The sequence below is a fragment of the Hippopotamus amphibius genome, chromosome 15 (genome assembly GCF_030028045.1).
Source record: "Hippopotamus amphibius kiboko isolate mHipAmp2 chromosome 15, mHipAmp2.hap2, whole genome shotgun sequence".
NCBI classification, from domain to species: domain Eukaryota; kingdom Metazoa; phylum Chordata; class Mammalia; order Artiodactyla; family Hippopotamidae; genus Hippopotamus; species Hippopotamus amphibius.
Window position 1 is genome coordinate 29,483,607 of NC_080200.1, and position 25,056 is coordinate 29,508,662.

General features: G+C 47.3%; 1 protein-coding gene across 1 annotated transcript in view; it reads left to right on the top strand.

Moving 5' to 3' along the window:
* The first annotated feature begins 6,224 nt into the window (after window positions 1-6,224).
* Window positions 6,225-25,056, top strand: part of PLEKHG4B (pleckstrin homology and RhoGEF domain containing G4B) — a 46,129-nt gene continuing 27,297 nt past the window's right edge. Inside the window, 2 exon segments of the mRNA XM_057708449.1 lie at window positions 6,225-6,230; window positions 12,351-12,548. Of these exon segments, the coding sequence (XP_057564432.1) occupies window positions 6,225-6,230; window positions 12,351-12,548 (204 nt within the window).

The following is a 25,056-nucleotide window of genomic DNA, read 5'->3' on the forward strand; positions in this document are numbered from 1 at the left end:
GACTCAAAACCCCTTCCAGTTGTGTTTGGCACGTCTGTCTCCCTCTCTCAGGTCCCTTTCTCAGGAAACCCAGGGCCCATTCATGTGGCGGGAGCCACACATGCTCTGCCTGTATGTGCCTGGGGCCATTATGCTTTGTGGTCACTTTCTTGGGGCAGTGGGGCGGGGGGTGTGTGAAAAGCACTGTTTAACCTTGCAAGTACACACAGACAAGTCTCTTACTAGAATATCTGTTTAGTTCTTGTCACGCACATGGAGTTTGCCTTTCCCCTAAAATACCTTAGATTTTGCTTAAACATGCTGCCACTTGCCCCTGCCTTCCTGCGCTCTAGTATGGCCTCACGAGGTGTCTCTGTAAAGCTTTCCCTGCTAGCGTGTCTGCAGACTTGAAGCTTTCACCCCACTTTCCTTCTGGAAGAAACAAAGGTGCTCCATCCTAGGCCCAGGCCCAGCCCTGATTCCCAAATAACCTCAGCCCAGTGTCAGCAGTCATCACCTGTCCCACCAAAACGGAAGATTAAGCCTAGATCATGAGGTCCTTTAAGAAAGCACAGGAACCGTGTATAAAAGCCCGGAAATGTGGGCTTCTTACCTTAATGGTTAATATCAAATTAGAACCTGGTAGCAGCTACCTTCAAGGCGCCGTCAGGCGAGGAGCACTGCCAGCCTGAGGGTTGTTTGAAATTTCTGCACTCTTGTTTGAAAAACCCCCGTCAAACTGGTTCCCGGGTTTCCTAGCAGCTGCTTGTCACAGCTGTGGTTGGGGGTCCCCACACAGAGGATGCTTCGGAAAGGTGTTAGGTAACATTATACACTAGGAGTGCAAATGTGCAATGTCACACTCCCACTTACCGTTTTTGTACCTGCTTCTTTTTTTGTTTATGTGGGAACATAATCCAGAGGTGTAAAAAGAAAAACCAAACCAAAAAAAAAAAACCCATGTAATTGATGATTTAGGTGAAATCGACTGTAAGAGCTACAATTCAGAGAAGTTAATTTTTATCATCCATTGAATGTCATCTGGAATTAGTCTTTTCTCTGTTGGAAGCATACAAAAGGCATAGGGAGGCCAGGTGTGCCGGCTGAAGACAGGATGCCAGGCAGACGCTGGCAAAACAGTTGGGACTCAGACCAAAGGGAACTTACTCTGCTTTTGAAGGTGTTTTGTTTTGGCTCAATTTAACGGTGATGTGAATGAAAAAGGACAACAAAAAAACTTGGAGGGATGAAAATAAGTTTTTATCTTTATACGTGAGAAGCTGCACATCAGGTTGAGCTGACAAATTTCAAGAGTACTTTTCTTTCCTGCCGAAAGGTTTTCCAGGTAAATTAAGCAGGAAAGAATGGCTACTATCAATTGTTTTCTGAAAGAACTGTAAATATGGGGGCAGAGGCAAAGGGGGTCCATTAGCCAAGCAGCCCAAACTCGTTTGCGGGCCTGGAAGTTTGCGCACATTCTTCTGGGACTGGGTCTCCATGGAGGACCCAGGGTAGAAAAGTTAGGTTTGCTATGACTACAGGAGATTTTTCTAACTTGATGTGATCTTTTTTGGTTTAGAATGAGCAAAACTGTCACTTCCAGCTGAAATCGTATTTCATCATGAGGACACCAGTCTGGACTGATGGGTGGTTAATGTCAGTTTTGCACACTTTTTATTGAACACTTTCAAAGAACTAAAAGAACAAAAGAACCAAATTCAGCCAAAATGCCTTAAAAGCCAACATTCATTGTCAGTTTGCATTTTGTATTAAAAAATAAAAAGCTTTGAAGTCAAGATGAAATGCATTGTTACCTTGTGGAGTTGTCCCATTTTACAAATGAAGAAACCAGACGTGCAGAAATCTCGGGGGCTTTGTGCTGGGCCACAGCCGATACAGAACCGGGGTTGACATTTTCGTACCCGCACCACAGCCAGGGGACGCCGCCGCCACCTGGCCAGCCTCCTCTTTGTCAGCACCTCCACGCTGGCTCCCTCTGGCCCTTCCTTCCTCTGCTTCCCCGGTAGGTCTGTTTCCCCTGCTCTGTGCTGAGGGCAGGACCATGTCTGTTTGACTGAGCACTGTGGGATCAGCAGGAGGGGGTCACTCCCTGGTCACTGCTGGTGCAAAAGGCTCCTGAGCCCAGGGCAGGCTTTGGTCTGGGACCTTGTGTTTGCAGCTGCTTCTGTCCTGGGTAAGGACCAAGGAAACACGTGATAGGGCTTCCCATGCACATTCATCATTGCCTAGCGGACACTGCGTGAAAGGCCCCTCCCAAGACTTTCACTGCTCCCGGGTTTGGGAGCGTCTCGATGGCTTATGAGGGTATCAGATGCAGAAAAGGATAACTGAGGACTTTAAATGACTGCTTTTAGATATTTTCCATTCACTTGACCATGAGTAGAAATCAAGAAGCCCCCAGAGACAGGCGGTGGGTGGCCATCCACTCAGTCTCTGGCTCTGACCATCAACTGCCCAGCCTCAGAGCACACAGGGCAAAGCTATTCCAGAGCGAAATAACGAAGGATCATGTGTCACTGTCAATTAGCCGGAACTTGAGTGCTGGATCTGAGAACGGTGGCATTTATTCACACTCCTCTGTGTCTTCCCCAGAAAGTGGCTGTGCTGGAGCCCACGCTGCAGTGTAGTCGCTGAGGTCCACGAGACTCAGGCGAGGAAGCAGTGGTGCTGCCCTGTCCTCCATCCTCACGCCACTAGCTGGCCACCTTGCAGGAGTCCCTTCCCTGAGAGTGGGGTCAGCACTTTCTGTGAAGGGCCCAACAGGACGTAGTTTAGGCTTTGAGGGGCCATTCGGTCTGGGTCACAGAATGAGGGTGGCTGTGCTCCAGTGAACTCTCAGAGAACACCCAGGGAAAGAGTCTGAGTGTATCTGGCAAAGGGCGACCCACCAGAAGATGAAACAAGTAGATTCTCTGAAGTTGCGCCAACATAGGCCTGCGAGAGCCGCTACTGATGTAATTGTGTAATAAGCGCAGCCTCGTGGGCCTGGGTGGTTAAGTTGGAGCAGAAGTGAGCTGCGCGAATGTGGCTGTAAACTGTGAAGTGCGGTCTCATCGCCACTGCAGTTGTGGCGTCTCGGGACGAGGGTCGGTGGCCACAGGAGGGGCAGGGAGTCCAGGTGCACAGCTCCTGTGGGAGGGTGTCCGATGGGGAAGTGGCTCCACCCCCATTCTGGCCACTTGGACTCCCCACTCTGAAGGAAGGCGCTCTGATGTTCTTTTCGCCTCTGAAGCTCTGTCTGGGAAGGATTGGTTTCAGGAATGCTTGAGAAGTTCTGTTTATTTGATTTTGTTTTATAACCTAAGGTTGGTTCTATTTGTGATGTGTTTAATGCCATGTCCTGAGTAGGAAAGCAGGCACCTTACAACATGAGAAAGATGAGAAAATGAGATTGTACTTGAATGGAAAAGGGAATCGTGCTGAAAGAAGAACTGTGGCTTTGCTCTTGGGTGTATTCTAGCCCTCAAGGCCAAAGGGCATGTTTCATTCAGGAGTTCCCCTGCTTGTTTTCAGGAAGAGAGCCTCTGGCTCACCTGGTCGGAGGTGCACCTGGCACCTGCCGTGGCCAGGTCCTCTCCTGAGGCCCCAGCCCTCCATCCTCCCAGCCACAGTGTGTAGCAGCTGAGGAAACAGAGGTGGGTGTGAGACGGAGCGAGGTGCACGGGCCTGGCCTCCTTCTCACACCTCAGCCCACCTGACGCAAGCCAGGGACCCACTGGGGTCGCTGGGCAGGTGTGGGAGAAGGCCTAGAGCCCTTCCTACAGAGCTCCCTCCACCCACCTGCTCCGTCTCCGCAAGTTCCTAAAAACTTCTCACTAGTCTGGGAGCTGGGATAAGCGGGAAGAACATAAGTCAGTTGTGAAAGGAAATGAGTGGAGTGCAAGCCGCCTGGAAAGTCCTTGCTCCAGGTGGACTCTGGCCTCTGAGGAAGGAGGAGGGAAAGGAAGTGCAGCCTTGTTCCACTCATCCGAGAGGGGTGGCCGTCCCAACAGGCTGTGGGGGAGACAGTCCCTGGGCTGGGTGTCAGAGCTAATGGAGTTTCGTGGTCAGCGATCTCCAGCGTCTCGTAATCCCCTGTAATCATCACCCCGCTTCAGAGTTCCGCAGTCAGGTGATGGTGTGTTGCCTCTTTAGTAAGTCGTGCAGATTCAGGGAAGACATGTTCAGGGTTTATTTGGGATTATTATTTTCTGGATTCACCTTCGGGGCCTGTCACAGAAGGTACAGCCCTGAGGCTTGCACCCTGAAATAGCTCCTTTGTTTAGGCGTCCTCCTCATTTGGCCCTGGAAACTGAAAAGTGTTGGTACCATGGAAAAGCAAAGTCTGTGGGTGAAGAAACTCAGAGTTGAGGTATTTCCAGAACACTGTCAGCCCCTGGAAATACAGACACCCGGAACCACTGTGCCAGCATGGGGGCCAGGGCCCAAGGATTGCTCTTTACCCCTGCTCTTGGAGCTCGGTCACCCAGGAAGCTCCAGCTCAGGACTCTGGAGACAGCTCTGTCCCTGCAGGTGCATCACAGAACACCTGTCTCGGAGGCCCCTCGGTGGAGGTGTGTGCCCTGCCTGCCCACGTGGGAGGTGTCCCCCGGATGCTGTAGTCACCAGTGACCCTGAGTCCCAGGGATCATCAGATCGCCTTTATCTGTGATCAGGTAAATCATGGAACGGCCCCTCTCTGGTGCTGCCCGGCTCGCGGCAGAGGGAGAGGTTCGAGACAGAGCAAGAGCCTGCTCGCAGAGCTTCTGCCGGAACTGGCATCCGCGCTGCCACATTTCCTTCTCATGTGGCCGCGCCTCACGCAGGTGGGCAGGGCGTGCAGTCCTCCCTGGGGAGGCAGGGGTCCCCGAACAACAGCCCACAGAGGGTTTGCTCTGTTTTCTGCCAGCTCAGCACCTTGGTGGAACACGTTTCCTCTGTCCAGCATCCTGAAGACTGGGTGTCCCCAGAAGGATCTTTCCATGTAATTTCAGCTCTGGCTGGATGGAATGTCCGGCTCCTGCTTCCCCAGCCAAGGTCAGGCAGCTGACACCGATGTTGATCTTGTAAACCGTCCTTCCCCTGGGCCCTCCGCTGAGAGGCAGCTGTAGCAAGGCCATCCTAAACCTCCAGTCCCCTGCAGACGGACGCCTCCCACCCCTCGGGATCAACACATGCAAGACCTCAGTAGAGCTGGTTCCCAGGTGCATCTCTGATTCCGGGACCCACTGGCACTGAGAGTCGACCAGGCGGCAGGGGCTGCCGAGGCTGCTTCCTGCGGGCCCCTTGTTACGAAACCCTTGCTCTGGCTTCATAGTTCAGTGAACCCTTAGAATCCAACTCCTGGACATTTGCTCAGAGCCAGGATTTCCCTGGAAACAACTGCCTTTTGCATCTGTCTTGACACCTGCAAGGTGTTTAATTAGAGACTCACATTTCTGTTAGGTCCGCTGCTTCTTCTGCAGGCCAGTAACCTTAGCAATGCTGGATACTCACTGACAGATAGCTGTGGAAGGTCCAGTTCAGGAAGGAAATTGCAGACGTTGGAACCCTGGTTTACTCACTCAAGACCCTAAACTGGCAAGTCATTAATACCAGAAAAGAGCGAGGGCTGGAAGCCAGCCGCCAGAGAAGAGGTTCTCTTAGAGGCTCTGTTTATTGCTGTGAAATTTAAGGACGCTTGTTTGAATATGAAAGAGCTGGGAGAAGCATAATGTGGTTCCCTCCTTAATTATTTTTAGTGACCTGAGGAAACACAGGCTGCTCTGTGGAGACACTGGGGCAGGTCCGCGTCCAGCCCTCGTTTTTTCAGATGAGGATCCTGGTCTCTAGACTGAAATTTTGCTTTTCGGATTTTAAAAACACTTTAGGCCTAAATACAAAGAGTTGTTTTCTTTAATACTAGCGTATTTATTTATTTTAATAACTTTTTGTTGTTAGTTTGATAGAAAAACCTGTAAGCAGTGTGTAATATTTAATGTAATGAACGTTTAGCACTATATTTTAAAAGTTTCAAATTAGAGAGTGTTTTCTCACGACTGTTCTCGGCCAGCTGCTTGTGGTGCTGCAATGCACTCTAGTGACTCCTCCCTTGGCAGGACAGCCAGAGCAGATCTTGATGAGAAACAAGGATGCAGAAGTGAGACAGAGTCCAAGGAGCTGCACAGCAGGCGTGGAGCGAGGGCAGGCGTGCTGAGTGTGTGTGTGTGTGTGTGTGTGTGTGTGTGTGTGTGTGTGTGGAGGAGATGAAGGTGCGGGGCACAGTTCTTGTGTGTTTGCACATGCATGTGTGCGTGTGTGCATGTGGGGAGATCAGGGTACAGGGCACAGTCTTGTCCACTTGTCTTCCTCTGGGATTTGCTCAGTGCGGACCGTGGGCAGCAGGCAGGAATGTGCGGCTTTCTGGGGCCTGCCTGTCTCAGGCTGTAGGAGTTACATGCATTAGCCTCATTATCAGTTCAGCAGCTGCAAAGCCAACTCCAGCCCAGGCCTCTCTCACTGCTGGAGGAGGGCGTGTGCCCATGGAGACAGCCTCTGGTGTCACCGGGACACTTCCTTCTGGGAACCTAGCCCATGCAGACACCCTCCTTGGCACCCTGGGCTCTGCTGGACCCCCTGCTCAGCTGCCCATCTCCCATCCCAGGCACTCAGGCCCTGGCTGCACCCTGTGCTCCTGCTGTGGGCTCCTGGGTAGCACCTGGCTACTGCAGGGAGAGAAGGAACCCTGGAATGCTCCTTGCCCACATTTGCCTCCTGCTACTGTGGCAACGCCAGCCTGGACCCCAGGCACTGCCATCTGTGCGCCCTGTGCTCCTGCCTGCCTGTCCTGCCCCAGATCTGACCTCGTTCCCTGGGGTCAGGTTTTTGGGATCCCCTCCCCCTCAGACTGTGAGTCAGTGGAGGACAGGGTCGCCATGGGCAGGGGTTGCTGGGCGTGTTGGTGTGGACAAAGGGAGAAAACTGGGCTAGCTGTGGGCATCCTGAGGACAGAGCCTGGTGTGGGAAGAGGGGCTCTGGCCAGATCACGGTGGTGTCTGTCAGCAGCATGAGACGTCACCACGAGGCCCAGTGGCTCAGCCGGACACCCCCAGGTCCTGAGTATTATAGGCAGGACTGCAGCTTCAGACCTGGGTCGCAGGTGGCCAGGTGTCCCTGGGCTTCAGGGAGGACAGGCATTGGAGTGAAAGGAGTAAAGCTGTGCTCCTCCTGCAGTCACCACCCTGGGCTCAGTTATAACTGAGAAGTTTAAAAGGCGGCTGTTGAGTGGGCTGTGGAGTGTGGAGAGAAAGTCTCAGTGATAGAGGGCTCCCCAGAGCCCCCTCCGCAGCTACCAGTCCAGCTGCTTGCGTCTCCCCGAGGCTTCCTGTGCCAATTTCGTTAGCACATGGGTCAGGAAAACTATGTGTCAGGAGAGCTGGATGTTTGCCAGAAGAGGTTGCTCACCAAGGCCCGAGGGTCTATAAATCTAGGTCAGCAAGGTTTGGGGTACACGATGCTTTTGGTGATCCCCAAACTCTTCCAGGAGTGTAGAGCCCAGACCTCAAGAGGCCCAGGCACTTTCCCTTGCCACAGCGTCCCTCCCTGTGCATCTTTGGGCCAAAAGAACCTCCACCTCTTAGAAGCATCTTTAGTCTCCACATCTGGGAGGGCCAGGAAAGCCTAACACACAGCAGCCTGCCAGTGGAGAGCAGGGCCGGTGTAGACGGGCCAGGTGTGGACAGGCTGGAGGCGGACAGATCAGGTGTAGACAGGCTGGCACACCGGCCCAGCCAAGGGGACCAGGCTTTCTAGACGGGTTTTCTTTGACTCAAAGGTGGTTTCTGGGTCTCTGCACACTGGAAACCAGAGATGGCCATTGGCATCCTGGACAGGACACCGGAGGCCGTCACTGGGCCCTTTCAGGAAGGAGGCCTCTGTTAAGAGTACCTGAGTGGCTGTAACCAGGTCGGCTGCCCAGGGCAGGCCTCCTGGGGAGTGTGGGTTTCATGTCGTCTCCTCATTCATGCTGACGCGGCTGAGAAAGTGGTCATTGATGGAAAGTGGGCCACAGGGAGGCCCAGTGTGCGCACCCCTCCTGTGCCCGGGGCCCCTGCTCCGAGGGACTGCAGGAAGGGTTCCAGTGTCCCATGGTGGGTGCCTGCTGCCACCCTTACAGCCTGATTTTCGTTTATAAAATCTGACTAGAGGCAAAGGCCACAGTGGTGAATTTCTGGGGTGGAAGTGCCTGGCTAACAGGCACCCCAACTCAGATGGTCCCATTCTCGGCTGTACACCATCTGGGGTATGGCTGGGGGCTGGTCACGGGGCTGCAGGAGGAGCTGACTCCCAGACCAGACGGGGGCCCTTTATGACCACTGCCCCCACCCCAGCCCACCCCAGCCACCCAGGGCTTGCCTCTAGGATGATGCCCCAGCTCACACTCCATGTGCTCTCTGCACCCTGACATCAGCACAATGTGGATTTTCAGGACGAAGTGACATGACTGTGTCCTGGAGAAGCCCTCCAGCCTGGGTGATGGGGGTGGACAGGACTGGCTGCCTGGTCCTCCCCTCACCCCATCTGACACCCTGTCCTGGGTCCTACATGCTCCCTACTGTCCCTGGGTGCAGGGACCCAGACGTCAAGGGGTCACCCACAAGACTGGGCATCTGGGCTCCTTGGGCATCAGGGTGGCCGCAGGGCAGGCATCCCCACGGTGACTGTGCCAGTGCCTCAGATGTTCTTTCACTCTCTGTCCCCATCAGGATGTGAGGGGCTGCACTAGGTCAGCAGCCAGCCCACGTCTGTGCAGGGCAGTGGGGGAGGGTCTCAGAGCCTGGTCTGCGCATCACCTGCTGGGGACCCTCTCTATCCAGCAGTCTGTCATCCTGGGTGCCTTCCCTGGGATGGCCCCTGCACACCCTCTCCTGATGTGTGGGCTGCCCTGCCATGGCTGCAGGTGGCCTGTGACTCCATCCTGGGTGCACACCTTCACTCATCCTCAGCGACACTGCAATTGAATGAAAACATGAGGACTGTCCAGCAGGCTGGCCTCAGCTATGTCTCTCCAGCCAGCTGGTCCTGGACGGGCGGGCTGCTGGGCCTCACCCCTTCCAGCTAGCATCCTTTAGTTGGCACAAGCCTCCAAGTGAGAAGAAATTCCCTTTGCTGTGCCATTTGGCTTGTTACTTGCCCCCTGGGAGGAAGAAGCAGGTGGTTTTCAGTGCGTGTCTTTCTTGAGTCTCTACGACTGGCCCCTACGCGGCCCCAAGCCTCTGTGTTCTCATCTCCAGCACACGCGAGGTCAGAGGGTCATGGGGCGGGCCTGTGCACCGAGACTGGGTCGTCTCCTACGGCCGGGCGCAGGAGGAACGTGCAGCCACCAGCTCGCTCTCATGTCAACAATATTTTACTACAGTTAGTGGGGGAAAACAAACCCTTCATTGAAGAGTGAAGCTTTAAAATGTTTTCCCAGATGTAAACTTTCTGTTGTTAAAATGCAAAGGCATTTCTGCTGTGGCCAAATGACACAGGCTTCTCAGTACGGGGAATGGTAGTCAAATGCCTTCGCACCAGTGCCGTCTCAGCCATCCCACTACTGTGTGCTCACACTTGTCACAGTCTAAGGTGGCAAGATTTGTGATCAGGTAAATAGGTGCAGTCATCCTGAAGCCAGCCACGTCTGTGTGCGTTTGCTTCAAATGGGAATCCTCAGTTACTTCAGCAGAAGTCGGTCCCTTCCTGTCTGCTGAGGATGTTTTGGTGGTTTGCCAGGTTTTGGTGAATGGGTGAGTTATACTGTAACTCAGGTGGAAACAGTTAGACGTGCTCCATGGGCACGTTCCCCTCCCTGCGCCCACTCCCTCTTCTGCCTCCCCACCCAGAGGCCTAGGAACTATTTTAAGAATTGGCCCATTTGGCTCCCTGCGTATCTAGGCACACACACAGACACACACAGAGACACCCCCCCCCAGCCCACAGACACAGACACACACAGACACCCCTGCCATACACACACATATCCACACACGCACACAGACACCCCCCCACACAGACACACAGACACACACACAGCCCAGCAGACATCAGGGAAAACGATGCAACACAGATGAATGTTGCAGGTGTTGGAACTTTACCCTTTCAGATACTAAAACAATGTTCTCTCTTTAAGCATTTCTTATGGAAACCTTTCTGAAACATGCTGTATACTTTCCTGTTTTCTTGAGCAGAATTGAATATATCCAAGGTAATTTGGGTTTGCCGTGATGTAGCAGCGTCCCCCTCTGCACTCGGGCTCCTGTGTGTCTGCCGCCCCTCCTATACGTTGTGTGCAAGCAGGAACATGTGCCTGTACCAAGTGCGCCGGCCTGGGGCCGCCCTTCAGGCTGCGGGGTGGTTCCTATCTGTTCTGCGGTGTCCACCTCTGGTCAGGTGACCTGGCTGATCCAGAGTCCCCTTCCCAAGGGCAGGAGGGAGCCCCATCCTCAGGGTGACGGGATCCTGCAGCAGTGCCCAGGGAGCGGCGGCAGCCGGACAGGGCTGTGCGGGCAGCGCCCTCGCGCCCGTGAGCACAGGAGAGGCTGGAGGCGTCCTCCCTTGGCTTCCCAAGGCTTCCTTGACTGACCTGGCCTGGGACGTGGCCTCTCGGACGGCAGGCAGCTCCCCTTGGGCGGCTCTTGCCTGGACCAGGCTCCACGTGGGGGGCCGCACAGGGTGTGGGGGTCAGTGGAGGGGCGTCCCCCAGGCTGAGTGGGGGCCGGCCCCCATCACCACAGGGACTGAAGGGCTAAGACGGGGTCAGGGAGGCCGTTGCTGCTCTGTGGGTGACGAGGGCTGTGGGATCTCAGTGAGTTTCCCACCCCCCGCCCCACGCACACACACTGGGCAGTTTTCGGAAGGTGAGCCAGTGAGGTGGAGGCCAAAAGGCTGCTGACCACAGCTGACCTAGGAGTCAGGACCTGCCCCATGGGTCGGGGAGAGGAAAGGGCCTGAGCTGGGCATCTGAGCAGCAGGAGGACATCTCTCCCAGGGAGGGCCCAAAGTTTGCATTTCAATTCAATCTAGGTCCATAGAGACGTCCCCCAGGGCCGCACTACAGTCTTGTATCTACTCACTTCCAGGAGGGTCAGTCCTGCCCCTGCTCCGGGCCAGCTCCACCCAGTCCCTGGACGGATGCATGTTTGTGACTCAGGTGCCATCTGAGTTCTTGGAAGCCGGAGCACATGGCACTTTGGGGATGAAATCAGTATTTAGAGAATTCCTGTTGACAAGGGAGTGGCCCTGTCTGATGGGGGAGGCAGGTGAGTGGGGGGCGGGGAGCAGAAGGTGGGGGGAGGCCCGTGCAGGCGCCTTGCCAGGTGGACGGGGAGGTAGAGGGGTCCCTGCGGTGCATGGCTCTCCTGCAGGACAGATGGCCTCTCTCTGAGTCCTCATCCACTGCAGGCCTAGAGGAGTCACTGCTTTATTTTTAGTTTCCTTGGGAAGATATCCATACGATTAGCCACTCACAGGAGTCTCAGACAGTAACCATTGGTCCTTTAAAAATCAGTTATGCAGTTTTAAGCTCTTTGGCTTTTAACTGTTATTTGTGGCCTTCTGTTTCTTCTCCAAACACATCTTGTGGTATTTCCTCAGGAAATGTTACATCTAAAAATAAAATTAAGCATTTTTCAAACTAAAAGTATTCTGTCTTTACATAAAAGCATGTTGCACCAAAATTTAAAGGGGAAATCAGATACCAATGATACTGCTTTTAGAATGACTGAGCACAGTTCTGGGATTTTGATGAGGGTGCCCTAATGGTTTATATTTAAGTTTTTAAAAATCATCAATACAAGTAAATGTATTTCCTAGGATGAACTTCTTTTCTGAGTATAAAGTGGCACATGGACCAGCTCCACCCTCCCCATCAGGAGCCCCCCTTCCCTCTGCAGAACCAAGAGTGCCAAAGGAGGGGGACCCGAGGAGGGGGAAGCCCCTGAGAAATTCTGCATGCCCCACAGAAGATCCTAAAGTGCAGCACTTACGTGCATATTTCAGAGTTTGATGGGATGGAACTTATGCCAAGACATGACTTGGTGATGCCGTCACTCACAGGCGTTAGATAGGGTTCCCCTCGTAGGCACAGGTGTCAGGTGTACCTGTTACAGATGTGGGCACTTCCTCAGATGCTTCTGCTCTGTGACAGCATGAGGACCAGCGGTTCATCCCCAACGTGAACTCTGCTCTATGCTGGGGATTCGCCCATACCGCCTGTGTTTCACAAAGATAACTCACATCCCGACATAAGACAGGTGCCTTCAGAGTGACAGCTCAGTGCTAGCCTGGGAAGGTGTCCAGGGCACCTGTCTTATTAGATGTGTTAAATCTCCCGTACCTCTCTTCCATTTCAGGATCTGGAATCCCTCGACACCTATATACAGAACACACTCTCTCCCCTGTACCCACCTTTTGAGGCTACGGCGGCCACAGTGCTCTGGCAGCTGTTCAGTGTGGCCGAGAAGCTCTACGGTGGGGACGGGCTGCACTGCCTCACAGACTTCCTCGTCCCAGCCAAGAGGGCCCTGCAGCGCCTGCAGCAGGAGGCCTGTGTGAGTACCTCCTCTCCTCGGGGGCAGCACCCGCGTGAGGCCACCCCTTTGCTTCTGCCCAGGGAGAAGGGACAGGCAGTGTTTCATCTGGTAGCTGGAAAATATCTAATCTGAGCAGTAGGAGTTTTAGATCCAAGGAAATATGCTGGTGAAGGAGGCGAAGGAGAGTGCTTCTGTGCATTTCCAGTTAATCCAGAAATTAAGCAGATGTCATTCAAGTGAGCATTTGTTGTCTTCTTTCTGAAAGGAAATGGGAGATTATTTTTAAAACATTAATAAACTGTAATCTCAGCCATTTTTTCCTAGTGTTTAAACACACGATTGGGGAAACCCGTCCCATTTTCCTCTAGTCCATTGGGTCCACTGGGCACTGGCTCAGCTACTCCCTTTGGCTTCTGGCTCCACCTTTTCCTGATTCCAAATAATTGTTGAAATAAAGCATATGTCCCCGACACAGGGCTTCTCAACCTGCCGTGAGCCTGGAGCCCACCGTGTGCACACGTCTCTCTGGTTCCCAAGGGAACTCTCACTCCAGTCTTCGTACCAAGAGGTTAAGTCCCCCTCCTGAGTAGTCATCTCAGAACGTTCGGGAGCAGCTCCCATACATACAGACAGAAGCTGCTGAATGAATTTCTTATGTGTTTAGTTTATTTGGAGGATATTTTTATTGCAGGTTGTTTCTCAGGCAATGTTAAAACTAATGACACCCATGTTATGGGTATGTTGCCGTGAACTGCTGGAGAAATTCATGGCTAGATCTTAAAAAGTAAGATCTTTATTAATCATCACTTTTTATTACTCCATTCATATTGAATTAAGGCTTTTTAAAAAACTACCACTGGGCTACTTCAATTTATTAGTCTTTGAATGTCCTTTAACTGAGTGTGGTAGAGAAATGACCATGGATATCCTAGATTTAATTCTTTGTTTGAAGTTGTCTGCCTAGAGGATATTTCCTCTAGGAAATCAGGTACCTTTTGCACATCTAAAGGGTGTTGATCGACAGGGAAGAAGCAGAGAAAGCTGCCTGTCAGGGGAGATAAAAGCAGCACACGAGCCAAGCTGCTTTAAGTCAGGTCTGGAAACACTTGCCCCCTTTCAAAGGCATGTCTTGAAAAGCTATTCTGAACTAATATTTTGTCTTCTTTCTCCTGATTTTCTTTTTTTTTTCTATTTTAACCATAAGTCAACCCCCTTCCCACTCCCAAATTGCTTCTCTTCTGAAACAGCTGCGCAAGTAATAGTATTCTTTACTCTGGATATATGTTTACAAGGATTAATACGCACAAAGTGAAACTTAGGACAGCCTTACTATTTTCATATTTATATTGCTTTTTACTTTTTAATTAAGAAAATAAAATTTGATCATCTATATGACATTGGAGAAAATGAATTTCTCTTGACAACTCTGAATATAAAAATATTTTAGTTAATGTAAGTTCAATGCAGTTTTTATTCCTTTACCCAGTGTTGTCAAAGTGTGTGGCTTGGAGATCATTATTAATCACATTAATTTCAAGGTAAGTTGCTATGTTAATCTAAGAATTTGATGAGCACCATTCTTCCGACCCTCTGTAGGAACAAGAAATGCTTAAAATCACTCATTGATGTATTTGTAACTTTGTTTCATCATGGTTTGTGTCAGAAAAAAATGCTTGGAGAGGTTTAAAGAAAGGTAATCAGAAAGATATAACACAATGTTTCTACAAGGGGGGAAAGCAGGGGCAGGGAATTAGAATTTAAAAAATGAAATTAAACGGAAATTGGAAAAGTTGGAAGAATAAATAAGATAAAAACATAGAAATAAAAAGTACAACATATATAATAACAGGTTAAAAATAAACTTACTGAGAATGGTAGACCAGCAGAACTGTGACCGAGGATAATGGATGTGGCGATGTTGACAGCAAGGTAGACATAGTGAGAGGCAGAGGCCTTGTTTGGGCAGAAGAAGACCATCCGGTAATAACCCTGCCGACAGCCGGGAAGGGGTGACCGTCTGTAAACTCCCGACGACACAGCCTTGAAAATACTTGAAGCATAAACCGAGGGGATTTCAAGTGGGAGATTTCACCTCCCTCTAAGGCAAACGGGAAAAGCTGGTGACGTGTTACTGAAGATCTGAACACATGGTGTCTCTCTGCTGATGGGCGTGTGTGGAGTGCTGGATCCACCGATTTTAGAATACACATGGTTCCCAAGAAAAGAATGTTCTCCAGCTTAACTAGTATTTGATAAAACCTAGCCAGGTTTTACCATGAGAGGATGTACATTTATCTCAAGAATGTATACACTTAGAGGACATTAGAGAACATGCATTCTTGAGCATTCATGTACATTCACCAAATTTGACCAGAATTGACCATTGGCGATAACATGGTAACACATACCAAAGAACTGATATCTTAAGACCACAAGGCAATAAAACTAGAAATCAAGTTTTTAAAAAACACCCTTCTATTTGGAGAACTGTAAATGTTCTCCTAATAGAGAACAGCAAAGGCAACTGGCAAAACATTTAAAGCTGATGAACAGGTGAGTCCTGTTTCCATCTAGGATGTAGACGTGTATGAAAGACCTTTACTCCTGCCAAAGCAACAGGAAATTCTGAGATAAACCAATTACACCTTCCTTTAAAGCTGTCCAAGAGCTGTGGTTACACAAAGATCTAAAAGAACTATACTGTGGAGGGACGATGCCTTCCTAGGTGAGCAAAAAACAGAAGCCACTTTCATCCCTGGGGCCAGTCACTGGGGTTTCAGGGAGTACGGACGAGGAGCTGCCAGAGAAAGACCATCTCTGCTCAGACTAGGAGGAACCGGACTTAAGAAACCTCAGGGCTGGTACATCACATTGGAATCTGGAGGAGCCCTGAATGTAACAATAACCTTCTCTACTAACCCTAGAAATTCTCCAGCAGAATAAGTGGAGACTAGGGGGAGGGAACAGAAGGCAAAAGATATCAAAATCTAAAAATCACACAGAGTATCGTGACTTCCAACTCTCACGGTCTGTGGTCTCACAGTCTTAAATTTTTCATCTCATAGGTTTAACATCTCCCAGTGTAGAAGTTCAGCAGTGGTTGGTACCTGATACCTGGGAGGTATCAGGCCTCCCCAGATGGAGAGTTGTGAACTCAGCATCTGAGCATTTGAAACCGTTGGTAAACCAAAGTTTACTAAAGCTGAACCAAGCCTCAACCAGTGCAAATTTTATAAGCTGTTCTTGGTGGGCAAGAGAGTCAACGGCTGAGCTAGAAAGTGAAGAGATATCTCACTGGATTCCTGGAGAGTTTAAAGCCACAACCCACCCCAAACTTGCTCCAAGTGCTTTAAACTGATAAACCCCTCATCTTAGCTGTCTAACAGAGTAAAGAGCATTTCCTTTCTTTAAAAAATTATCTGCCTTAGGCAAAAGCTCAGGCATAAAATTTAAAAATTACAAAATGTGCAAAGGCACCAGATTATCAGCCTATAAAAAGGAGAAAAAAATGTCAATAGAAACAGACTCACAGACTACCCAGGTTTGGAATTATAAGGCAGACTTAAAAAAAAAAAACAACTATGATAAACATAATAAACATATTAAATAATCTACACGTAAATATGGATGAAGAATTTCAGGAAAGATTTAGAAACTATAAAAAAAGAACAATATGGAAATCTTAGAGCTAAAACTACAGTGTCTGCAGACTGGATGCCACAGAAGATGGGAAACGTGAACTTGAAGACAGGCCAGAAGACATGAAGCGAGTGGACGCACAGAGAGGAGAGAGGAGGGAAAAGGGGAAGAAGCCTCAGTAACCAATAAATCGGACATAAGTGCAGTCGGATTCCCAGAACGAGGAGAGAGAAGGTAGGGCTGAAAAAAATATTTAAAGAAATATTGTTCAGGGACTTCCCTGGCAGTCCAGTGGTTAAGACTTTGCCTTCCAGTGCAGGGCGTGCGGGTTCGATCCCTGGTCTGGGAGCTAAGCTCCCCCATGCCTCGCAGCCAAGAAACATAAACAACAGAAGCAATATCGTAACAAATTCAATAAAGATTTTAAAAAATAAAAAAGAAATAATAAAGATTTTAAAAAATAAAAAAGAAATATTGTTGGATAATTTAACAGTTTGTTAAAAAAACATAGATCTAACCCATAGATCCAGGAAGCTCATCAAACCTGGAGCGGGATAAGTACAGACAGAATAATATTTAGGCACATTGTACTTAAATGCTGAAAACCAGTCCTAAAGAAGAAATCTTAACACACAGGGGTAGCAGTAGGAATGATGGTTTTCACCGGAAGCCTTGGACTTCAGAAGACGATGGAGAAATATCTTTAAAATGTTAAAGGAAGTAAAATCAACCTAAAATTCTATATACAGCAAAAAATATCTTTCAAACATGAAGATAAAATAATGACATTTCCAGATAAATAAAAGAGTAGACTAGCACAGGTGCTATGCAAGAAATGCTAAAGGGAGGTCTCCAGTCCAAAGGCCTGTGGTATCAGGTAGACGCTCAGATCTAAGGGAAGAAATGAAGAGCACGAGGAAAGGCTAAGTTTGTGAGTAAGTGTGTATTTCTTTTAAAAATTACTGGCCCCTTAAAGCGATGTATTGTGGGATTTATAACGTGGCAATGAGACATATGACAACAAAAGCACAAAGTATGGAAGGGAGTAGATTGAATTATACTGCTGGGAATTTCTTACATTGTTTTAAAATAATAAACTATTACTTTAAGATTGACTGTGATAAGTTAAAGATGCATATTGCATATTGTAATATTGAGAGCCACCACTAAAAATAACAGAAAATTCAATAGAGGAAATAAATGGAATCTAAAAATAGAAGAGGAGATAAAAAGAAGAACAAAGGAACAAAGAGAGGACAAGTAGAAATTACGTGCCAAAATGATAGATTTAATCCAACCATGTCAATAATTATATTAAATGTCATTAAGTAAATTTAACATTCCAAGTAAAATACAGAGATTGTCAGACTGGAGAAAAGGCAAGACCAACTAAATGCTGGTTATAATTGCCCTTTAAGTGCAAAGACAACCCAAAGAATTAAAGTGAAAGAATCAAAGATATACCGTGTGGTCTGAGAAACACAGAGCAAATGACAAGACACAGTTTTTGCTTCCTAATGAGCAGAAAAATAGGCAGGTTAGTACTCAGAGCAGAGAGAGTTCAGTATGATAGAAGGTGATGCTCTTCTCATGCTGGTGAAAGTTGGAAGGACCTCTCTGGGGAAGCAGTTATTTCAGTATGTATGCACAATCTTTAAATTGTCATGCACAGTTTGACTCAAAGATTTTAGCGCACAGCAAGTGATGTAAAATGCAGGTCCAGATTCATTCCCAATAATATCTGTTGCAATGTTACTTGTAATAGTAAAAAGCAGAAATACTGGACTTCCTAGGTGGCGCAGTGGTTAAGAATCCACCTGCCAATGCAGGGGACACGGCTTTGAGCCCTGCTCTGGGAAGATTCCACATGCCGCGGAGCAACTAAGCCCGTGCACCACAACTATTGAGCCTGTGCTCTAGAGCCCGTGAGCCAGAACTGTTGAGCCCATGTGCCGCAACTATTGAAGCCCACAGGCCTAGAGCCCGTCTCCTCAACAAGAGAAGCCACTACAATGAGGAGGGCGCGTACCACAGTGAAGAGTGGCTCCGGCTCGCAGCAACTAGAGAAAGCCCGTGTGCAGCAACAAAGACCCAACGCAACCAATAAATAAAATAAATTTATAAAAAAACAAACAGAAATACACATTAGGAGAACAGTTAAGTCAATAATGTATGAATACGATGGATTATTATACACAGATTAAAGTGTTTTAAAGAAGTGTCTTTAAATGAGGAAATGATTGTGATATAATATTAAGCCAAAAAGAGGTTATAAGGGTTTTTTGTTTGTTTGTTTGTTTTATGGCTGCGTTGGGTCTTCATTGCTGTGCACGGGCTCTCTAGTTGCAGTGAGTGAGGGCTACTCTTCGTTGTGGTGCACGGGCTTCTCATTGCGGTGGCTTCTCTGGTTGCAGAGCACAGGCTCTAGGCGCATGGGCTTCAGTAGTTGCAGCACGCAGGCTTAGTAGTTGTGGCACGCGGGCTTAGTTGCTTTGCAACATGTGGGATCTTCCTGGACCAGGGATCAAATCTGTGTGCCCTGCATTGGCAGGTGGATTCTTTTTTTCTTTTTTTTTTAATTAATTAATTTTATTTATTTATTGGCTGCGTTGAGTCTTCGTTGCTGCACACGGGCTTTCTCTAGTTGCTGCGAGCGGGGGCTACTCTTCACTGTGGTGCGTGGGCTCCTCATTGTAGTGGCTTCTCTTGTAGTGGAGCACGGGCCCTAGGTGCGTGGGCTTCAGTAGTTGTGGCAGATGGGCTCAGTAGTTGTGGCTCACGGGTTCTAGAGCACAGGCTCAATAGTTGTGGCGCACGGGCTTAGTTGCTCCGTAGCATGTGGAATCTTCCCAGGGCAGGGCTTGAACCCGTGTCCCCTGCATTGGCAGGCAGATTCTTAACCACTGTGCCACCTAGGAAGTCCAGCAGGTGGATTCTTAACCACTGTGCCACCAGGGAAGTCCCTGTAAGTTTGTTTTATATCAGTGTTTTTTAGTGTACATTTTAAAGGCAAGCTCAAGAGGACATGCAGTGACCTTAGCATGTTGTGCTGTTGAAAGCCTGTGAGTGTGGATGCAGAGCAGTTCTGCTTGTTCTACATTCTTCACTTTAGAAACATTCCCTAATTAGTAGAATAGAAAGAAAACCTTAAAAAGTCAGAGATAAAAGGTGATGTCTAGTCTATGGTAGCTTTAACTGACTGCTCAGGACCTGATGTGTAATTCTCAGCCCCGGCGGAAACGTGCAGACGCTGACAAGGCTGCGTGTGGCAGCCAGGCTCCGTGCACAGAGCTTGGGCCAAGGGCACGTTGAAGACCATCTAGTGACCATCTGGGAAGCTGACCAGTCTCCCTGAAATACAAACAAATGTGCTCAGGTGCTTCTGGTTCCTGGTAACATGTTGTTGAGCACACCACCTGGGTCAGGAAGACAGAACCCCTATGGGCAGATAGTTGGGACAGGGATCCATGGACAGAGGCAGAGGGAAACTTGTCCCTCTGTGCCCAGTCAGGCCCAGGAAGGTCACCAGTCCTATTGCCCAGAGCAGCCTGGACAGTGGATGGTCTGCAAGATGTGTGGAGTTGTCAAGGCCCTAGGGGAGCTCAGCTGTAGTTTTCACGTTTAATCCACAGCCAAGTCTTTGTTCTGGCTTTTCCACGGGATGAGAAAAGCTTTGTTTTGTTTTATTTTTAGTTACCCAAGCGGGAAAGGGATGTCAAGCTTTCTGGAATATTGTAATAACTGATGTGATGCATCTATTATGGTTGAAAACCTGCTATGATTTTGTGACATGCAGCTTCCTGGACTGCTTTGTGAAGGCTTATTATAGAGAAAGACTCTGCACTTGTTTTTCACAGCCGAACTGTAGCTGTTAAACAGTGGAGACCACCCACCTCCTTTTGAATAAAAAAGATTTGGTTCCAACACTTCTTCCTTGAAACACCTCAAACAACCTTTTTTTGGCTGGGAGGTGCCACACCACATGGCTTATGGGATCTTAGTTCCCTGATCAGGGACTGAACCCGGGCCCTTGGCAGTGAGAGCATAGAGTCCTAACTACTGTACTGCCAGGGAATTCCCTCGAACAGCCATTTAAAGATGTTGAAGTGAGAAAAAGAAAACTTTTCAACCTGGAGTTTTCTCAGAACTGGAACTATTCAGAACATGACTGATGACTTATAGCATCTGTTGAATTTGGATTCCAGAGGAGTAGAAAGATTTACAATCAAAACTGTGGTGAGTCTGCCTTTCAGAACTGTGGATCGAGTTGGGACTAGGAATCATGGTGTTCTTTATTTGTTTTCTTTTCAAACCCTTGATGTACACTCTGGGATAATCTTGCTGTAATTCAGTTGTTTGTGGTATGTGCATTATGAAATCACAATCCAAGCCCCCCACAAGTTCAACCTGAAGAAGCTCCTTCTCATCCTTTCAGTTGATACAGAAAAAACATTTTGACAAAATTCAACACCTTTTCATGATAAAACCACTTAAACTAAAAATAGAAGGAAACTTTTGACAAAATAGAGGCCATATGTGAAAAACCCACAGCTAACTTCATACGGATGAAAGACAAAGGTTTTCCTCTACGATCAGAAGCAAGACAATGATGCTCACTTTCTCCACTTATATTCAACACTGTCCTGGAAGTTCCAGCCAGAACAATTAGGCAAGAAAAAGAAGTTGAAGGCATCCAATTCAGAAAGGAAGAAGGAAAACTATCTCTGTTCAAAGATGACATGATCTTAAACATAGAAAACCTTAAATATTCCACACAAAAAACGTTGTTGGGACTAATAAATGACTTCAGCAAAGTTGAGGGTACAAAATCAACACACATATATGGGGATATGTGTATAAAAACAGATGATTGAACTTGGTGTACCCCCCTCAAAATAATTAATAAATAAATAAAATTAAAAACAAAATCAACACACATAAACCAGTGTGTTTCTATATGAACGATCTAAAAATAAACTTTTAAAAATTCCATTTACAATGGCATCCAAAAATAAAATATCTAGGCATAAATTTAAGCAAGGAGGTAAAAGGCTCGTATACGGAAAACTACAAAATGTTGCTGAAAAAAAGTAGCGATGACCTATTAAATGGAAAGACGTCCCATGTTCATGGGCTGGAGGATCTAATATTGTCAAGATGTCAATACTACCCAAAGCGATCTACAGATTCAATGCAATCTCTATCAAAATCCCAACAATGTTTCTCAGAAATAGAATAATCTATCCTAAAATTCATGTGGAATCTCAAGGTACCCCAAATAGCCAAAATAATCCTGAAGAACAAAGTTGGAAGACTCACATTTCCTGATTTCAAAACTCATTGCAAAGCTACATGAATCAAAACAGTGAGCACATTACAAAGCCACATGAATCAGAACGGTGAGCTCATTACAAAGCCACATAAATCAGAACAGTGAGCTCATTGCAAAGCTACATGAATCAGAACAGTGAGGCTTAGCCATAAAGACACACATGCGCCAATGGAATAGAAGAGCAGACAGAGGTAAACCCGTATGTATACAGTCATGATTTCAACAAGGGTGCCAAGACCATTCAATGGCTAAAGACAGTCTTTTTAATAAGTAGTGCTAGGAAAACTAGATACGCACATGCAAAAGGATGAGATTGGACCTTTATCTAACACCACATACGACAATTAACTCAAAATGGGTCAAAGACCTAACTAAAAGCAAGAGCGGACACTGTAAAACTCTTAAGAATAAAGCATGACTTTGGATTTGGCAGTGATTTCTTGTATATAATAGCTAAAACACAGACAACAAAAGTTAAAACAGATAAACTGGACTTCATCAACATTTAAAACTTTGTTCCTAAAAGGGCACTACCAACAGAACAAAAACGCAACCCTTAGAGTGGGAGAAAATATTTGCAAATCACAAATCTGTAAAGTGATTCATATCCACAATATGTAAAGAAAATTCAACAATAGAAAACCCCAATTCAGAAATGGGCAAAGTGTTTGAATAGACTTTTCTCCAAAGAAGGTATACAAGTGGCCAATAAACAAATGAAAAGATGCTCAATTTCACTAATCATTAGGGAAAGTCAAGTCAAAACCTCAATTAGATATCACTTTCGATCGATAGGATGGCAACTATTTAAAAAAAAATAAGAGGTGTCGTCAAGGATGTGGAGAAATTGGAACCCTTGTGCACTGTGATAGGAATGGAAAATGGTACAGACACTGTGGAAGACAGTATGTTGTTGTCTATGACTGCCCTCCTGCTCTGGGCTTGAGCCACTGCCCTTCAGCCAGATGAGTTCCCTTCTGTAGCAGAGAAACCAGTTCATACCAAGAACAGCGTTTGTTGTGTCAGAGGTTTACCAGTCCGATGTGTGGACCCTGGGAGAGGCCAGAGGACTCCCACTCGCTCCCACTTGTGTTTCCTAACACTAAGCAAGATCTGGCAGTGCTGTTACGAGAGTAAATACTGTTTTTTTAATGGTCACCTCTTAATTTTCAATAAAACAAAAAATTTTAAGCTATTTATTATTATTATTGAAAACAGAAACAAGTTTCTCACAAAGATGGAAAAATGTCTGCATTTCCCATGAGCCCTAAAAGAAGCACCCTCAGGCAGGCTGACCTTTGCACTCACCCCCACTTCAGACAAAGGAGCCATGTTTGAAGTGGGAAGTTCTCAGAGGAGTTGAAGTTGAGAAGAGGCTGAGTAGCAGGAGCACCAGGGCTGGTGGAGCAACATGAGGTTAGAAAATCAAGATGTGCAGTTGGTGTGATCTCAGCCCTTAAAAATGTGCAGAAGACACCAAGACACGGAAGCAACCCAAGTGTCCATCAACAGATGAATGGATAAAGAAGATATGGTACATATATGTATACAGTGGAATACTACTCAGGCATAAAGAAGAAGGAAACTTTTCCACTTGCAATGACATGGATGGACTTGGAGGGCATTATGCTAAGTGAAATAAGGCAGACAGAGAAAGACAAATACTGTATGATATTGCTTGTATGTGGAATCTAAAAACTACAACAAACTAGGGAATATAACAAAAAAGAAGCAGACTCACAGATGTAGAGAGTAAACTAGTGGTTACAGAGTGGGGGGAGGGGCAATATGGGGTAGGGGACTAAGAGGTGCAAACTATTATGTATAAAATAAATGAGCTGCAAGGATATGTTGTATAACACAGGGAATACAGTCAATATTTTATAATAACTACAAATGGAGTGTAACCTTTAAAAATTGTGAACCACTATATTGTAACCTGTAATTTATATAATATTATACATTAACTATACTTCAAGTTTTAAAAATGCAAAGGGACTTCCCTGGCGGTCCAGTGGTTAAGACCATGCATGCTGCACGGTGCGGCTTTGAAAAAAAAAAAGTGCAGGAGAAATAATTAAATGCAGCACACATAAGTGTAGACAGTGCTAACCTCTGGGGTTGGTGTTGGGATCATCTTTTGTTTTTTAATAAATTTATTTATTTATTGACTGCATGGGGTCTTCATTGCTGCACACGGGCTTTCTCTAGCTGCTGAGAGTGGGGGCTACTCTTCATTGTGGTGCACGGGCTCCTCATTGCTGTGGCTTCTCTTGTTGAGGAGACGGGCTCTAAGTGCATGGGCTTCAGTAGTTGCAGCACGTGGGCTCAATAGTTGTGGCTCACGGGCTCTAGAGCACAGCCTCAATAGCTGTGGCGCATGGGCTTAGTTGTTCTGCAGCATGTGGGATCTTCCCGGAGCAGGGCTTGAACCCGTGTCCCCTGCATTGGCAGGCGGATTCCCAACCACTGCGCCACCTAGAAAGTCCCGGGATCATCTTATCCTTTATTTTTTTCTGGATCTTCCAGTTTCTCCAAAGCATAGATATATTCTTCCAGTCTGAAAATCTTTATCTTCAATTAAACGGCCACAGGTGTGAGGGCCCCTGGCAGGTGCTCAGTCAACACTGGCTGTGTCTGCACCAGAGGCTGTGCTTGTACCTCCCTCCTCACAGGCCTCTTTCCGCACCCCGAGTGCGAGTTCACGCAGGCTCCGTAAGAACACACCACATGTGGCTGCAATTTCCAGAGTAAACTCCAGATGCCTGGAAACTTTAAGTATGTTTAAACCTCGACTCTTAGGAAAACTAAAATGAAATAAACTTGAAAGGCAGCCCTTAGTAACATTCAAATTCTAAGTTTTAGGTAATAAAAGATATCATGAAAAAAAATCAAGAAATTCAACTTGTATAAAACTTGAACTTGTATAGAGAGGAAAAGAACATAACTAAATTGTAACGCAAATAACACGGGACAAATACATGCAGCAAGTGGATGCGTGTCTGCTAACAGTAAGTGTGAAAGAATCACTGTCATTACATATTTTCTTAAGTCTCACAGTAACTAAGGCAAAAATTGGACCACAGTTCATAAAAAGAGCAGAAATACATGAGAACTTATAGAAAGCAAGCATCAAAAAACTGTTGGCTTCACAGTCACATGCTGTGAATTAAAACAACAGCATTCCACAGCGTACGTGTTAATTTAGGAAACGATTTCTTGACGTAAAGCCATAGTAGCTCATCAGCTGGCACAGCTGTTCCTGGGATACCTTACTGCCGACAGCTGTCTCTCGATGGCAAACTGGTCGTATCGTCAAGACTCAGAAAAGACATTCATAGCCCTTCATCCTGTAATCCAAATCCCAGAAATGATAATTTAAAGGAAGAAGAAAATCATGAAAATGATACCATGAAAATATTCCTTGCATTTTTAATTTACCACAGAAATCCACACAAGCACTGTCAATTTCTGACAATAGAGGCTCATTAGGTAGCATCAAGATGGTAATGGAGACGCTTGCTTAGGTGACTGCCCACAAGAGTACCAGATTCT